General features: G+C 46.9%; 1 protein-coding gene across 1 annotated transcript; it reads left to right on the top strand.

The window, feature by feature from the left end:
- Positions 1 to 438: 438 nt before the first annotated feature.
- Positions 439 to 9,830, top strand: LOC140850688 (endogenous retrovirus group FC1 Env polyprotein-like). The gene is made up of 2 exons (XM_073241830.1): positions 439 to 813; positions 7,466 to 9,830. Exon 2 carries the CDS (start codon positions 7,640 to 7,642, stop codon positions 9,320 to 9,322), a length of 1,683 nt encoding a protein of 560 aa, XP_073097931.1. The 5' UTR covers positions 439 to 813; positions 7,466 to 7,639; the 3' UTR covers positions 9,323 to 9,830.
- Positions 9,831 to 17,979: the final 8,149 nt, after the last annotated feature.

The following is a 17,979-nucleotide window of genomic DNA, read 5'->3' as shown; positions in this document are numbered from 1 at the left end:
ACTCAAAATAGAATCTTTTGCTCATTAGAAACTCCTAACCTCAACAATTAGAGAGTCAAACCATTACAAAGTGGCAAAGAATTTGATACATTTTACAAAAGAACAAATAAGGAAGGGCAATGTACACAAAAAGCTACTTCACATCATTAATCATCAGGAAAATGTAAATTAAAATTACATTAAAATTTTAAAAGTAATATTTTCATAATTGCCACTAGATAGCTGAAAGGAAAAATAAGATCAACTGTGGTAGGTGCTGGCAAGGACACAGAACAACTGAACTCCCGACACATTGCTGAAAGGAGTGTGAAACAGCACCACCACCGTGGACTATACGCTAGATGACACAGCACTTCTGCACCTAGTTATTTCCGCAAGAAACAGAATAACCTACCTCCACAAGGACTTACACATGAAAGTTCACTACAACTTCTGAAGGGTCCCCACCAGTAAGATGGCGAACTTCCGGCTTCTTTTCGGGGTCCTCGGTTCCCGCCGGCGCCACCTGAAGCCCAATCACCTCTCGCCCCCCTCCCAATCCCAGCACCTAGCCAACAGCCACCAGCCCCGTAGAAGTAACACCACAATCACCCTATGCCCCATCCTATATATCCCAGCACCTTTCCCTAATAAAGGGGAACTCTCCGGTAAATTGCTGTTGTGTGTCGCTCCTTTCCTTTCATTGGTGCCGAAACCCGGGAGACGGGACACCCCAACTGGGCCCCGTCTTCCCCCAACACCAGCAGCAGCTTGCCCTCGTCCTCTTTTTCCGGCGCTGGCTCATCACACTCACCACTCCTCTCTGGCCTTTAGGTAAGTCCCCCCCCCCCCCTCCGGGGTGGGCCACTCTTCCCTGAGCTATCGCAGTGCCATTGACCGTGATCGTCCGGCAAGGCCCTGACGCTCGGGGACGAGGAGGGAACGCTCCCCGCCTCAGGCCTTCACGGCTGCGGCGGACCCTCAGGCCCCTCCTCCAAAAGCCATAAACCCCCACCTCAGCTGAGACTTTTTAAGCAAAACTTCCCCGGGGTGGGCCACTCTTCCCTGAGCTATCGCAGTGCCATTGACCGTGATCGTCCGGCAAGGCCCTGACGCTCGGGGACGAGGAGGGAACGCTCCCCGCCTCAGGCCTTCACGGCTGCGGCGGACCCTCAGGCCCCTCCTCCAAAAGCCATAAACCCCCACCTCAGCTGAGACTTTTTAAGCAAAACTTCCCCGGGGTGGGCCACTCTTCCCTGAGCTATCGCAGTGCCATTGACCGTGATCGTCCGGCAAGGCCCTGACGCTCGGGGACGAGGAGGGAACGCTCCCCGCCTCAGGCCTTCACGGCTGCGGCGGACCCTCAGGCCCCTCCCCCGACAGCCATAAATCCCTGCCTCAGGCCCTCACGGCTGCAGCGGACCCTCAGGCCCCTCCTCCAAAAGCCATAAACCCCCACCTCAGGCCTTCACAGCTGCAGCAGACTCTCAGCCCCCCCCCCAACAGCCATAAATGAGGTGACTCCTTTGCGGATGAGAACGCTCCTTTTCCCGCTCCCTCCTCCTTCTGTTCCGTCCGCCGAAACCTGTTCGGCCCGCCGAAAACGCCTAGCGCTAGGTACCTCGTGACTCCGGCACTCTGCCTTCTTAGGGAAGTTTGGGTGACGACCCACACTTCCCAAGAAATTCCGACTCGTATACGAGTTTCCGCAGACCACCAAGGATCATCGGGGACGCCCTTTGTCTCCTTGTGGTCTGCCTCCAGTCCGAGGATCCCCGTTCGTCTTCCCCTGTTTGTCTCCTTCTCTGTCCTTTAGCCATTTTGTCTCCTTGTGGTCTGCCTCCAGTCTGAGGATCTCCGTTCGTCTTCCCCTGTTTGTCTCCTTCTCTGTCCTTTAGCCATGGGAGCCTCCTCATCCCTCCCTGAAAGTTCACCTCTTGAATGCCTGCTTAAGCATCTGGCTACCCTCTCCCTGACGCCTGATATAAAACCAAAACTTCTCCGTAAATATTGCTCCCAAGATTGGCCGACATACCCCCTAGACAATAACAACCAATGGCCCGCAGGGGGAACTCTTGATCCTAACATCACTCGCAATCTCTTTAACTACTGCCAGCGCCTGAAAAAATGGAAGGAGATTCCCTATATCGAAGCTTTTCGCCTCCTAGCTCAAAATCCCAGCCTCTGCACCACCTGCTCCCCGCCCCAAGTTCTCCTAGCCTGCAAGCCGTCTCCCTCCCCTCCACACACTCCCAGTCCCTCTTCAATTACCTTTGACCCGGCCGACGAGCCTCCGCCATACAGACTTCCCCCTTCAGCCCCTCCCCCTCCTACAACCCCTCCACCCTCCGCCGCCACTGCCGCCTCTTTCCCCATGGCAGAAGCCTCCCGTCCTCTCCCTTCCCCTTCTTCTCCTACAACAGCACCCCCCCCTTCCTCTACCGCCGCCACCGCTGCCGCTTCCCCCGCACCAGAAGCTTCCCATCCTCTCCCTTCCCCTTCTCCTTCTACAACAGCCTCTCCCCCTTCCTCTACCGCCGCCACCGCTGCCGCTTCCCCCGCAGCAGAAGCTTCCCATCCTCTCCCTTCCCCTTCTCCTTCTACAACAGCCTCTCCCCCTTCCTCTACCGCCGCCACCGCTGCCGCTTTCCCCGCGGCAGAAGCTTCCCATCCTCTCCCTTCCCCTTCTCCTTCTACAACAGCCTCTCCCCCTTCCTCTCCCGCCGCCACCGCCGCCCCTTTCCCCGCGGCAGAAGCTTCCCATCCTCTCCCTTCCCCTTCTTCTCCTACAACAGCCCCTCCCCCTTCCTCTATCGCCGCCGCCGCCTCCACCCCCGCAGAAGCCTCCCATCCTCTCCCTTCCCCCTCCTCCACCATCTCCTCCTGCACCTCACCACCTCCTCCTCTGTCCCCCTCACCTTCCCCCCTCCCGCAAATCAAGCCTGAGCCTTTCAGCCCCCCTCTAACTAAGTTCCAAGAGCCTCGTCCATTTTTGCCCCCTCAGATTCGGTCCCGAGAGCCTCCCAAAATTATCGCGGCTTTGCCCCCATTACCTGTTTCCCCTGCACAGACTGAGCCAGAACCCTTCAGTCCCCCTCAGACTCGGTCCCGAGGGCCTCCCAAAATTATCGCCCCGCTCCGGGAAGTAGCAGGATCCGAAGGCATCTTGCGTGTTCACGTCCCCTTCTCCTTAGGAGATTTAGCCCAACTAGAGAAACGCCTAGGTTCCTTTTCCACTGATCCCACGACCTACATCAGGGAGTTTCAATGGACCCTCCAGTCTTACAGCCTCACGCATCATGACATCTTCATGCTCCTGGCCAATACTCTCCTCCCTGAGGAGCGTAGACGAGCTTGGGACTTCGCCCAAATGCATGCTACCGAAACCCACAGGACTGACCCCACCTGTCCCCCTGGTCCCACTGCTGTCCCCGAACAAGACCCACACTGGGATTATAACACCGCTGTGGGTCTCCACTCTCGAGATATTTTTGCCTCCTGCTTAATAGCAGGTCTAAAAAAGGCAGCTCGTAAAGTAGTCAATTTTCAAAAGCTCCAAGACATAATTCAAAAGAGAGATGAAACCCTCTCCGAGTTCTTAGATAGACTCACTCAAGCCCTATTACAGTATACCAGCCTGGACCCAGAAACACCTGAAGGAAGACAGGTCCTTATGACATACTTCCTAGCTCAAAGCTACCCCGACATTAAAGCTAAACTCAAAAAGTTAGAACAGGGCCCCGCTACCCCACAGACTGAGATCCTAACAGTGGCCTTTAAAGTCTTCCATAACCGGGAGGAGGAGAAAGAACGCCGTAAACAAAAAGCTGATCAGGCCAATTTCCAGATGTTGGCCCAGCTGATAAAACCACAACCTGGGCGCCCCTCTACAGACAAGCCCCCACAAGGAGCTTGTTTCAAGTGCGGAAAAGAGGGACATTGGTCAAGGGCGTGCCCCTCCCCCAGATCTCCTACCACCCCATGCCCCAGATGCCACAAAAAGGGCCACTGGGGGTCTGATTGCCCAACCACCCGAAGGGGAGGCTGGACGAACAACCCCCATCCTAAGCCCACCGTAGTGGGGCTGGCAGAAGAAGATTGACGGGGCCCGGGGGCTTCTCGCCCGACCATTTCCATCACCAAACAGGAGCCCAGGGTTACTTTAACAGTAGACGGTCGCCCCATCTCCTTCCTCCTAGATACAGGAGCCACCTTCTCAGTCTTGCGAGAATACCGGGGCCCTACCACGCCAGCCATTACTCCTATAGTCGGGGTAGGAGGTAAACAGATTTTCCCATTAAAAACCCCCCCCCTTTTATGCACAATCCTAGACAGTCCCATACCTTTCTCCCACTCCTTCCTAGTTATGCCCCAGTGTCCCATCCCCTTACTAGGACAGGACATCCTTTCCCTCCTCCACGTTTCCATAACTATATCCAATCCCACAGCCCCCAGTACTCCCTTTCTGATGGCCCTCATAGCCGACAGCCCCCCTCTACCCAATGAAAGCTCCAGTTCTGCCCTTATACACCCTGTAAATCCCAAAGTTTGGGACATTACAAGCCCCTCCATGGCCCTATGTCCCCCCGCCTCTATCAAATTACGTGACCCCTCTCAGTATATCTGCCAGGCCCAATACCCCCTAACCACTTCAGCCCTCATAGGCCTCCAACCCATCATTCAAGATCTCTTAAACAAAAACTACCTCAGACCCACTCACTCCCCATTTAATACCCCCATATTAGCTGTTAAAAAAAAACAACGGATCTTTCCGCCTTGTCCAAGACCTTCGCCTCATCAACATAGCCGTTGTCCCTATCCATCCCTTAGTTCCAAATCCATACACCCTTTTATCGCAGATCCCTGCTTCTGCATCCCACTTCTCAGTCCTAGATCTCAAGGACGCATTTTTTTCTATTCCCCTAGACCCCTCCTCCCAAGATTTTTTTGCCTTCACCTGGACGGACCCATACACCAGACATTCTGTTCAGCTTACTTGGACAGTTTTACCACAAGGCTTCCGAGATAGTCCCCATATTTTTGGACAAGTCCTAGCTCAAGACCTCAAACAGTTTCACCATGATCACCCCGAGTCCACTTTATTACAATATGTAGATGATCTTCTGCTCTGCAGTCCCTCGTGGGAACAGTCTCAACTTGACACTGCGTCTCTACTTAACCTTCTAGCTTCCAGAGGTTACCGAGTATCCCCTGCCAAAGCTCAAATCTCTTCCCCTTCTGTCACTTACCTTGGATTCCTTCTGTCTCAGCAAAGAAAGTCCATTACCTTAGACAGAAAACGACTCCTCTCTGACCTGCCCGTTCCCAAAACCAAGACAGAAATCCTTTCCTTTCTAGGCTTGGCTGGGTATTTTAGAGCGTGGATCCCTAACTTCTCCCTGTTGGCAAGACCCCTATACGACCTCAGCAAGGGCCCCCCTGAAGAACCATTATCATCCTCACCCCGACACTCCTTCATTAAGCTCCGTCAAGCCCTTGTAAAAGCTCCAGCTCTCCATCTCCCTGATTTGTCAAAACCCTTCTCATTATACATTCATGAGAGGTCCAGTCAAGCTCTAGGAGTCCTAGGCCAATATTATGGCCCATCCTTTGCCCCAGTAGCTTATCTCTCCAAGCAATTAGACCCCACAGTTCGGGGATGGGCCCCCTGCCTACGGGCATTAGCCGCTGGACAGCTCTTGCAGAAAGAAGCTCATAAACTAACATTCGGAGCGCCACTTACCATTCTGTCCCCACATCACCTAAAAGATCTCTTAACCTACAAAAGTTTACAGACTCTCCCCCCCTCCAGACTCCTCACCTTACTGTCCTCTTTCCTCCAAAATCCAAACATTTCTTTCCTCCCCTGCCCGCCCCTAAATCCGGCCACTCTTCTTCCTCTACCCTGCTCTCCTCATACTCCCTCGCATGATTGCCTAGAAGCCCTTCACAACTTCCTTCCATGCCACTCCACGATCTCCGAAGGAGCCCTCTCACACTCCGACCTCATCTGGTTTACTGATGGGTCCTCCTTTAAACATGAGGGCATCCACTACTCAGGATATGCAGTAGTCTCCCTCGAAGATGTCATTGAAGCACGAGCCCTACCCCCTGGTACAACCAATCAGCAGGCTGAACTCATTGCAGCCACCAGAGCTTGCACTCTGGCCCGGGACACGTCTCTCACATTGTACACTGACTCCAAGTACGTATTCCACATTCTCTTGTCCCACGCGGCAGTATGGAAAGAACGAGGCCTCCTCACCACAAAAGGGAATTCCATAACTAATTCAGCCTTAATTACTAAACTTTTAGAGGCTTCACAACTCCCACACCGACTAGGCATAGTCCACTGCAAATCACATCAAAAAGATGACTCCCCCATTGCAAGAGGTAACAACAAGGCCGACAGAGTAGCCCGGTCAGTTGCCCTATCAGAAAACGCACCAGGCAACAATCCGTCTGCCCTTGCAGTTTTAGCCTTATCACAAGATGCCCTCTGCTCTCAGGACAAAGAGTCTCTCTTCCGCCTCTTACATGACCTGTTCCACCCCAGCCCCCAATCCTTAATCCATTTTTTACAATCTTTTTTTCCTCTCTCTCCTGAAGACAAAACCCTACTTAACCAAATAACCTGCAAGTGCACCATCTGCCAACGCACTAACCCTAATACCCCCCTCAAAGCCCGACCCTTCCCGGCTCATCAAGCAAGGGGTAATGTCCCCGCTGCAGATTGGCAAATAGACTTCACTAACATGCCCCCTGTACGACGTACCAGATACCTACTCGTGCTAGTAGATACATTTTCAGGATGGGTTGAAGCTTTCCCCACCACTAACAAACGAGCATCCGTAGTTGCCTCTATCCTCCTCACCCAGATCTTTCCTAGGTTCGGGATGCCCACTTCCCTCCAATCAGATAACGGCCCTGAGTTCACTGCCCAAATTATCCAGAACCTCTCCAAGTCGCTCTCGCTCCCCTGGCATTTACATTGTCCTTATCGACCACAAGCTTCAGGAAAAGTAGAAAGAGCCAATAGGACTCTAAAAGACATCCTGACCAAACTATCTCTAGAACTACACCTTGACTGGGTTCGCTTACTTCCCTTAGCTCTACTCCGCATTCGAGCCCTCCCAAAAAAACCTTCCTTCTTGTCACCCTTTGAGATCATGTACGGCCGCCCGATTCTACCCCCGGGGCTCCCTTCCCACAAAGGACCAATTCCTCCCAATATAGCCCTTCCACTACTCTCTCTCCTCCGCACTGAATTGTGGAAATATCAAGATTGGCTCCTTCCTGATCCATCCGCCTCCCAAAATCCTCCTGTCTTACAGCCCGGCCAACTAGTGTTTTATAAGCCACCACAGGATCAGCCCTCTCTCACCCCGAAATGGGAAGGTCCACACCCAGTTATTCTCTGCACCCCCTCGGCTGCCAAGCTCTCACTGCCTGATAACTCTGTCACCCCTTGGATTCATATCTCCAGGTTGAAACCAAATACCCAAGACTCACCTTCTCTGGACACCCAAGACCCATCAGTCACAATCCAGAGTCCTTCGGACACAGCCCAAGACGCTGTCTACTCTACCACGCCTCATCCCTCTGATCCCTTGAAGCTCCGCATCTCCCGTGCACCCCCTTTGCCATCCATACCTGAATCATGACTTTTTCCTCCTTTACTGCTCTCTCGCTTTTTTCCCTCATTCCTATTGTCTTCCCTGCCGCCCCATCCTCCTTTGTATGGCGATTCAAAGTCAAGCAGACTTACACACAGCATCAAACAAAAGTTACTGCCCTCATTGCCACATCAGACTGCCCTCTGAAAGGCTGCTCTGAGCCTTTGTACCTCCACTTTCCTCCCTCCACTGAAGTATTCATTTACAGCTACCTTTATTCTCCCTACCTCTGCTTCCTCTATGACCAAAGACAAGCCTATTGCAGGCGATGGCCAGACACCTACGGGGGATGCCCCTACTGGTCTTGCACCATTCACTACATGGGTGACTTCCAGTACCCACAGTATTACTCCTCCAACCGTTTCATGAAATATCCCAACGGCTCATTCTCCTTATCAATCCCAGATCCCTGGGACTCTCGATGGGCTGCTGGAGTAACAGCCTCAGTTTACTACAAGGGGTCCTCGACCCCCCACGGTACCCTTCATATCTCTCGAGAGTATGTTCCCTCTCGCTCCCAGATCTCTCAAGTTGCATCAGATATCAGACATTCCGAAAAGGTCATTATCCAAACTCTTGACGGCGCCTCTTCATCTTATTCCTCCTACTCTTGGTTACAGCTCATTCAAGACACCACCATCTTTCTCAACCACACCCTCAACACCGCCAATTGTTTCTTGTGCGCATCACTACAGCGCCCACTGCTGGCCGCCGTGCCCCTTAATATTTCCAACTACTCCTTCCATGCAGAAGGACAACCCCTCCGTCCCCTGGCAGACATACCCCTATGGGAGCCAGAATACCCAGGTAATCTCACCATCCACCACTGTGTAGGCCCAACTCCACCCCCCTCCAGTGCACTTCACTGCCTCTCTATCTACACCCCTACCTCCGGCTCCAAGACTTTTACACAACCGGGACACTTCTTTTGGTGTAATGGCAGCCTTTTCAACTCACTGCCTCTCAATTCCGATACACCCTGCATTCTCGTCACCCTAATCCCACAGCTTACACTTTACAGCATGGCAGAATTCCTTGAGCTCCAACCTCCCTTGCACTCGCGCACAAAAAGGGCTGCTTTCCTTCCCATCATGGTCGGTATCTCTTTAATCACCTCAGCCATTGGGGTGGGGTTTTCAGGAGGAGCCTTGGGTCACTCTCTATGGGCAGTTAGAGATCTCGACGCCAAACTTGAGGGAGCCCTGGCATCCACTGCCGATTCCCTAGCCTCTCTCCAAAGACAAGTCACTTCGCTAGCTAAAGTCACCCTTCAAAACCGGCGGGCCCTAGATCTGCTTACAGCCGAGAAGGGTGGCACCTGCGTCTTCCTCCAGGAAGAGTGCTGCTATTACATCAACGAATCCGGCATTGTAGAAACTGACATCACCAAACTCACTGACCTTGCCTCCAGCCTCCACTCTGCTTCCAATTCCAACCCATTCTCGTCAATACTAACAAACCCCCTCCTCACCTGGCTCTGGCCCATTGCAGGCCCCATAATAGTCATTCTTCTTGTCTGTCTCTTCTTACCCTGTATAATAAAGTTCATCAAATCCCAAGTCGGGAAAATCTCTAATCAAGCTTTCAACCAGCTTTTACTCAGGAACTACCAGCTTCTGGCCACGGAAGACCCCTCACCCTCACGTGACCTCCTCACCACATGCTGAGATGGACCCCTCTCTCCGCTGGAAACTGTTCCTGGAAACAATGGCCGCAGACGCCTGGCTCCTGACACCCATATCCTCTTGGCACCATTGGAATCAACAGGTCCTCAACCTATGGTTACAGGGAACCTTCATTGATTTCCAACCTGAAGAAGTCCACATCTACTCATCCTTACTGTGGGGAGTCCTGTCAACCCTTTCCTCCCAATCCTCAAACCCTCACTCCCTTCTCCGCCCCTGTTCAGCAGGAAGCAGTCAGAAAGAAAGCAACGCCCACAAACCCATAGAGGAGAAAGGGGGGAATGAAGGGTCCCCACCAGTAAGATGGCGAACTTCCGGCTTCTTTTCGGGGTCCTCGGTTCCCGCCGGCGCCACCTGAAGCCCAATCACCTCTCGCCCCCCTCCCAATCCCAGCACCTAGCCAACAGCCACCAGCCCCGTAGAAGTAACACCACAATCACCCTATGCCCCATCCTATATATCCCAGCACCTTTCCCTAATAAAGGGGAACTCTCCGGTAAATTGCTGTTGTGTGTCGCTCCTTTCCTTTCAACTTCAATCAAAAGACTCAAAAGCCCAAAAGAACACAATTGTTCAACAGGTGCAAGATACACAAATTGTGATATAATATAATAAAATATGACTCACCAAGAAAAAGCAATCATTTACTGATGTGATAAATGGATGAATTTTTAAAAACGATAAACAATAGAAGAGCAACACTAAGGGACACATACTGTGTAATGTCACTGACAGGAAACTCTATTCAAATTAACACTAACTTGAAGGGACAAAAAGCACCGCTGTGGTTGCCTCTGGCAGGTGTGAACTGGACTCCTTAGCATGAGGCAAGAGACAGAAAGAAGCCATCTGTACTGTAATGATTTGTTGTTATTGCTGATAAAACACACCACCAGTAAAGCAGTAAAATGCACCACTTACTTATGATCTCAGTTGTGTAGGTCAGAAGTCTGGGTACAAAGCGTCGCGTTGGTTTTCCACTCCAGGTTACACAAGGTTGAAACCAAGCTTTCAGCAGTGCTGTGTTCTCTTCTGGATAAATCCACTGCCAGTCATTTAAGTTTTCTGAAGAATTCAGTCCCATGCATCTGTTGGAATGAAGATGCGTTTCCTTACCGGCTGTCAGCTCAAGGTCATTTTCAGCTTCTAAAAGCCCCCTTCCTCCAACTTCAACACAACAAAGGCTGGTCGAGTCCTCATATTTTGAGTGTCTCTAACCAACCCTTATACCACCTGTCTCCTCTTACCCTCCTTCCTGCTTCTGCTGTTTTTAAGGGTATGGGTGACTGCACTGGGCCAGCCAGAAAATCCAGGATCATCTCCCTCAGCTGTTTAATAACCTTAATTACATGCAAAGTTTCTTCACAGGAGTACCTAGTTAGTGTTTGAATGACTAACCAGAAACTGGAATCCTGGGGTGTGGAGAGGTTTTAGAATTCTACCTAACATGTGTCTTGCTTGGGGTAATGGTTACATAGGCGTATTCATCCACCAATGTGCTTCAAATTGCTCATTTTAAATGGCTTACTTTTATTATATGTAACAGAATTTAGTAAATTTGGTTTAAAATGTAAAAAAAAAAAATCTACGGAATGTTTATTGTGCTGAATGCCAGTATGGAAGAAAGGCATGAGCTATCTTTAGAAGATTGAAAGACCATACTGAGATAATGTCCTTAATAAAGTGCAGTGTATTTAGCATTTAATATGTACATATGCAAGCACATTTATATTCAATTAACTGGTTAAGACCTTAACTCAGTTGTTTCTAAGATGACTCTTCTCAAAGAACTTTTGTTTACCTGATTTCAGAAAAAAATAGAACAGCAGCAGCAAGAATAGCCAAGTAACAGTTAAACTATGTTTCACATCCCTCTTGAGTAACTTATGCTGGTTCTGCATAAGCTTGTATAAACAAATATAAATGCCATTCAAACTGACTAGATGAATAGTGTATGAAATATAGAGTATAGGAGAGAACAAGACTTTTCACAGGTTGAGAATAGTTTCTAGAGCAGTGCTGTCAAAAAGAAATATAATGTAAGTCGTTTCTTTATAAAGTTAAAAAACACATGAAACTAATTTTAATAATATATCTTATTTAACCAATATATCAAAACTATTATAATTTCAGCATGTAATCAATGTAAAAATTAAGGAAGGATTCTACATTCTTTAAAAAAAAGTCTTTGCAATTAATTTTGTTTTTAAAATAGTGTGAAGATTAATTTTATATGTCAATTTGGAGGATATTTTTGGATGAGATTAACATTTAAATCCATGAACTTTGGGTAAAGCAGATTGCTCACATAATGTGGGTTGGCCTCATCCAATTAGCTGAAAGCTTGAATATAAGAAAAAATCTAGCCTTTTCAAGAGGGAACTCTCCAGAAAGCAGTCTTCAAATTTCACCTACACCATCAGCTTTCCTGTGTCTCCAAGTTCAGTCTGCAGGCTGGAACTGCACTGGCTCTCGTGGCTCTTAGCTTGCCAGCCACACAGCAGATGTGGACTTCCCAGACTCCATAACCATGTGAGCCAATTTCTTATAATAAATCTCTCTCCCTCTCTTAATGTCTCTCTTACAGAGAGACCTATTTTCTATATAGAGATCTATCTATCTAGAGAGATTGAGAAATATTTAAGTATATGTATCTACATTAATTAATTTTAAATGAACATTAAATATAATGAAAATACTAAATATAAAGGTTCTCCAGGGAAACAGAATCAATAATCCATCTATCAATCAATCAATCTACTATTGATTCTGTTTCTCTGAAGAACTTTTTTACTTTAACCCCAATTCAATTCAATCTTCAGTTTCTTAGTGGCACCAGTAACATTTGAAGTGCTAAGTAGTCCAAAGTAGCAAGTGGCTAGTTGACTACCATAATGTTCTAGACCAAGTGTAGGCAAACTTTTCTGTGAACAGCCAGATAGTAAATGTTTTAGTCTCTAGTTCATATTGTTTCAGTTGCAACTAACTAATCAACTCTACTGTTAGAGTAGTTGCAACAGAAATGATCACAGACAATATATAAACAAATGGTTGTGGCTACGTTCCAATAAAACTTTATTTACAAAATCAGGCAGCAAACTAGATTTGTCCTGCCAGCTGTCATTTGCCAACCATGTTCTAAAGGAATTGAAGCAATTGCCTGACTCTGTAATACTATGATTAAAGATAGCTTTTGAATTTCATTACATTTGTTCTGAAAGTATCCTTTCAAATGCCAAGGCAATTTTATCAGCTTTACCTTTTTGTTGAGTATCATATAGATCCAAAGTTTACAAAGACTAAAGAAGTTCAGTTACACATAATTTGGATAATTTGATGAATGTACTTATGATATTAAGGAAAAAATTAGAACATTTTAGTATATTTCATTTCCATGTAGGAGAATTTCCTATAAAGAATATTTAGAATTGTAGCACATTCTCTTTCTTATTGCTTTAGTGCTAGCAGCCAAAAAATGTGACAAAATCAGGGCTTTCTAGACTCATAAATGGTTCTAAATGGAAAGGCATTGGGAAGAACAGACACAAGTTACAGGTGACTTTGAAATCCATACATAATGTGTTGCATGTATTTCTTCATGATATGACTTAAACACATAATTGACTTTTTTGTTGCATCTCCCAGGGAAGGTATGGATGGGCACATGTGTGTATGGAAGTTGCTTCTAGATGCATCTGCAAATTAGTAATTGCAAAGTTCTGTCCCAATGCTGTAAGTTCAACCTAACTTTGGAACCTTTGGCCAGGAATCCAGACCAATGTCCATTGCAAAAGAACGTGCCAACTGAGAAAAGTCCAAATGATTCTTTTATCTTCAGGGCCACTGTGAACTCTGCAGTGTGTACTGGGAATTTGCTCTGGGATGACTTCTAGACATTGACCTTGACAAAATCAGGCAGTGTTAAGACAGAACTGTTACCAGGATTCTTTTGTCTAAATGGATGTTTAGGTCAAGTAATTAAGTTAGAGATTCAATCAGTCTTTTAATTAATGAACTTGATATTTAAAACATGAGGCATAGATGCTGCTTAGGATAAGACATGGTCATAAATGTAGTTACTACCCTCTAAGAGCCTTCTCTTATATTTGTTTAGCTCCCTGTCTCACTCCCTCCTTTCTTATTCTTTCAAATGTCCTATATCACTTGTAATCCAGGATGTGATCGAGGGTCGTTAATATGTAAAGAAACCCACATTTTGGATGAGTTCCTTTTAACTTGGTCCACATGAATTTGCAAATAAATCTTGTGACTTTTTTCCCCTTCTAGATTTGAAGCACTTTTCCTATTCTTTGGTTCTCATGCCCTTGGAAATGTAAATATTTTGGCTTTTCTCTATTCTAGTACTTTCAGAAATTTAAGTGAAATATTTGGGAACCATTCAGGCTTTCTTTTCCCCTTGTCTTATGCTGATCATCTAAAAGGTGTCTGTTTACACAATATGGAAATGTACAAGTTCCTCTTGTGTGAATTTATAAATTCTAGCTGATACTTTTGGGACTTCTAAGCCATAATTTTCACTGAACCCATCAGCTTCATTTCTGAAAGAGACTTAAACTTTTGATATTAGAGAATGTTCTTTATCCTGTCTTTGTTCTCAGTGGGACCTGAACACACTGAAGTCAATATGTCAGTAGTTCCCAGGTTCCACAGCCAAAATAATATTTCTTAATCTTAACATCCATTCCCAGCACTTGTGAGAACCTTAATTAACTTCTGTGTGAATAACTTTGTTTTCTGTGATAATCCTGCCTCCTATGTTTAAGCAAATGATTCTTCCTATGGCAGAAGCTGTTAATATATCATGCCCTCTCATCCCACCTCTGAATTCACCTATAGTTGAGGTAACAGTGTTGTGTATATGTTTTGGGTATGGATACGTGCATAGCTTTTCCTTCAAGGCCTGTGTCTCTTTGAGGGCTTTGCTCTACAGCTGTGAATGAGAGACGGTCAGTAATCACAGCAGCCCAGAATGACTGGAGATCTAACACCTCCAGGAGTAACTGTCAACACACGAGGGCCTGGAGTTGGTGGATAAATGCCCCGGCTTTTCATCCCTCATATAAAAATACTGAAGCAGGTTCTACAGACAACTAAGAGGGCTGCAGGAGGAATGAGCCTTAATTGTCACAGTGGGGACTTGCTCATTCACACACCTTTTCTTGATTATCTTCCTTTCTTCATTCACTTGGCCCTCTGGGATCACAATGAATCACAAACAAGCATCTAGCAAGCCCGTCTGTTTATCAGGATAGGTGTGGGGGGAATTCTACCGAAGCCCCTTCTTTTGATCTAACAGCCCAGAGTAGGGGGAGGGGGAACAATATGTATACCCCTGACTCTGCACACTCTCTAACACTATGGGGCTGAAAGTCATCCCAGCAAGCAGCACTTTATCGTTCAGCTGTGATTACTTGTCTTCTCACAGTTCTCACTGTACAATACATGTAAGTACACACAAAGGGAGGCGTCCCTTCAATATTCTGAGGCAAAGTTGGAAATCATCTAATGCTATGATCTTTTTGCATTGGGCAAAACACATGTATATGCTTGTCTTATTGATTCTTCACAGTGGTTTGAAACATTGAGACTTGGCTTAAAGGCCTATAAAAATCTAAATATGGCATGGGCTGCAAAAGGCCATGTCAGTAAGAGAAGAGTCTGACGCCATTCAAGTATGAAGTGGTTACCTAGAAACTGGAAATCCTAGGAAACACCTTCTTTTCATTAGTCACTTGACCACTCTAATGTCATCCTGTCATAAGGAAAAAATGTTTCTGAAGTTCAATAGGGTGGTGATCAAACAAGCCTCCTGTCCTCAATTTTAAAAATCAATGGGTGAGGGAGAGGACCTTCATGTGCATCTAACTGGCCAGGCTCCAAGTATGAAAAGTGGGCCCCCTTTCAATTAGAAACAACTATTCCCTCATAACAGCACTGCTCTCCTTCACGGTGTTTCCTCAGTTTTTGTCTACTGTGTCAGATCTTATCTGCTTTGCCTGGCCTTTGAAATTACCCTAAACATATTCCCTTCTACTTGTTAGAATTTATCATTTTGCCATTTGGTCACAATATGCACCCTTCCTAGAGTCAGATCAGTCCTCTTACCATCAAAATGAAACCCCTCTTTCTTCTCAACCAATGCCCACTGCCCTCCATTCAGTGCCTACCCATACCTCAGTGAGGCCCAGGGGGCAGTCCCTTTGCTCTGCTCCAAAAGTTCTCACTGTTGCCATCCTCAGAGCCATTTTCCTTTCCTAAAATGTTCCCCATGTGTATTGGTTTGCAATCAATTTAGGGGAGAGAACAGGTTTCCTAAGTGCTTAGCATCACACTAAACACTATGTGATCGAATAAAACGCATCCCAGTTATTTATAGACAAAGCAATACGGAGAAGCCCCAAAGTGGAGGGATAGCCCACCACAGTTCCAAGATCTATCCCTTCATCTAGCAGATGATTAACCAACTCAGTTTGTGGCTCTGGGCCGTAAGGAGAGTGCCATAGGACAACTCCTTTGATCACCCTAGTTTCAAATGTATTATGCATTTTTAGTCACAGAAGAATATATGAGAACTCATTTCCAAAGTATGTAATACTCATTCTTCACTTGCACTGTGAGAGCATCATCTATATATTTCTTTGACTAGGTTTTGGATTTTCCATCGAGATGGGTTCTGTTGGAAGATACATGAGACTATGCTCTGCAACATCTCCACAGAGCTCCCCTAGAGAGCTGTCTCAAAACAGCATGGGAGCAGCTCACAGTTTGGGTCAGCCTTGTAAGGAGGGCAGGCAGAAAGGGAAACAGGCATTGAGCTGAATGGGTTATTAAAGTAGGAATTCGAAAAGAAAGGTGGACATGACAGACAAAGAAAAAGTTGCTTCTAAAAGAAGGGAGCAGGAGATCTGGCTGATGGTGCTCATTCTGCCAGGGCTGGGAGACGGCCACTGGCTTCCCTGGGGGCTGCCTTCACTTATGGAAGGATCGTTCTTACCCGGTTGTCTCAGATATTCCAAATAGAGCCGCATACAGGGGTGCCCCTCATGGCTCAGGGAAGGCTTCGCTGCAGGCGTGCTAGAGGGATGGTAAGAAAAATGATAAAAGAGACGAAAGCCGAGAACTGTCAAATGGGGCAAGAGTCTAAAATATCAAGACAACACTTCACTCTGGAGAAACAAAGGGTAAGGGAGAACAGCCAGCCTCACAACAAATTGTATTTGCAACCACTGTGTGCCAGGCACTTTGTCAGATGCTGGGGTGAACATGGCGAGTTGGTCAGACAGTGATATCAGACTCTCTCAGGGATTTGTGTTCACAGAATAGCTGTGTAGGAAAGGATTAAGAGATTACTTAGTCTAGAGGCAAAATACAGAGGTCTGAAGATACACGCAGTTTCTAAAAACTGGATTTGAATGCCAAAACCCTTTTGACCAAGTATGTGCACCCTAGACACCCTAGTTCTAAGCCCTTCTTATATCTTTGAGCGGTTGAATTTCCTGAATGCCCTCCTGCCTCTGAAAGCATTTGAGTTTGCAATAAAACCGAGGATGAGAAAAGTTAAGGGAATTTCCTGTTTTCACTGCTAAACAGGAGCCGTGGCACCACTAGAACCAGAGTCACATTCTTCCTGGTCTGCCGCACTCACATCAGGGGCTGTTGGCGTCTCTCCATGTAATCACAGAGACCAAGCCAAGTCCCACGTGACTCTCTGGGTCTTCCAGGATGTCATTTGCCCAAGAGCACTGACTCCAGCCTATTGCTCTAGCCACTTGGCACCCCTCCTACCCATTCTGCTGTTTGTTTATTTTTCTTTTCCCAGGTGAGTAAGACAGCGAAGCAATTTCTGACAGGCTTTAGCATCTTTGGAGAAAATTTAGATGGACTGTGCCAAAACCCAGTTACTGTTTCAGCTGCACTGAAGAGGTGGCATGGGTAGTGACAGCCGTTCCTGTCTGTTCCTTCTCCCCTACCCCTGTATTAAATCCCCTAGTTGGTCCTCTTCTACTCGGCAGGCTCAAGTCTCATCTGCTCGTTAGCTTGCATGTCTGGGTAATTACCCTGATTGGATCACAGATTACAGCCACCTCTGTCTGCTCCCAACATGATCACCCAGAAGCCTTCAGCACAGAATGATTTTCAGTTGCAACTGACTGGGAGGAGAGTATTGTTTTAATTGTTATTGAATAACTGTACGTTAAACAGGGAGATAGAGAAGACAGGAAGCAATGTGGATGAGAATTGTACTTCTGTTCAGAGGCATAAATTAAGGACAACTACAATTGTGCTGTGATTCTGAAAACAAAATTTATTATTTATATATACATATATATGGGGAAAACGTCTAGAGTAGATTGCGTTTTCTTTCTAATGGTAGCTTTAGTTTCTTCTCTATAGAAAAAATGATGGGGCAATAAAAGAGGTCTTTGCTTTCTGCCACCAAAATACTTTAGGTAAGTACTCAGTACTGAGACGTAACTGATTTCATTCTGGTGAGGAACATGGGCAAGCAGACAGAGAAATGGAATGATGGTGTCACAGCCCCTGGCCAGCTCAGTCACAGTCTGAGAGACCAAAGAGGGACGAACACATTATTTTACATGTTAGAAAAACCAGCAGGC

Source organism: Manis javanica, chromosome 1, assembly GCF_040802235.1.
Source record: "Manis javanica isolate MJ-LG chromosome 1, MJ_LKY, whole genome shotgun sequence".
NCBI classification, from domain to species: Eukaryota; Metazoa; Chordata; class Mammalia; order Pholidota; family Manidae; genus Manis; species Manis javanica.
This window is presented reverse-complemented; position numbering and strand designations above follow the sequence as displayed.

Coding starts and splice junctions, on each gene's coding strand:
- LOC140850688 (XM_073241830.1), top strand. CDS start 7,640: ATGACTTTTTCCTCCTTTACTGCTCTCTCGCTTTTTTCCCTCATTCCT.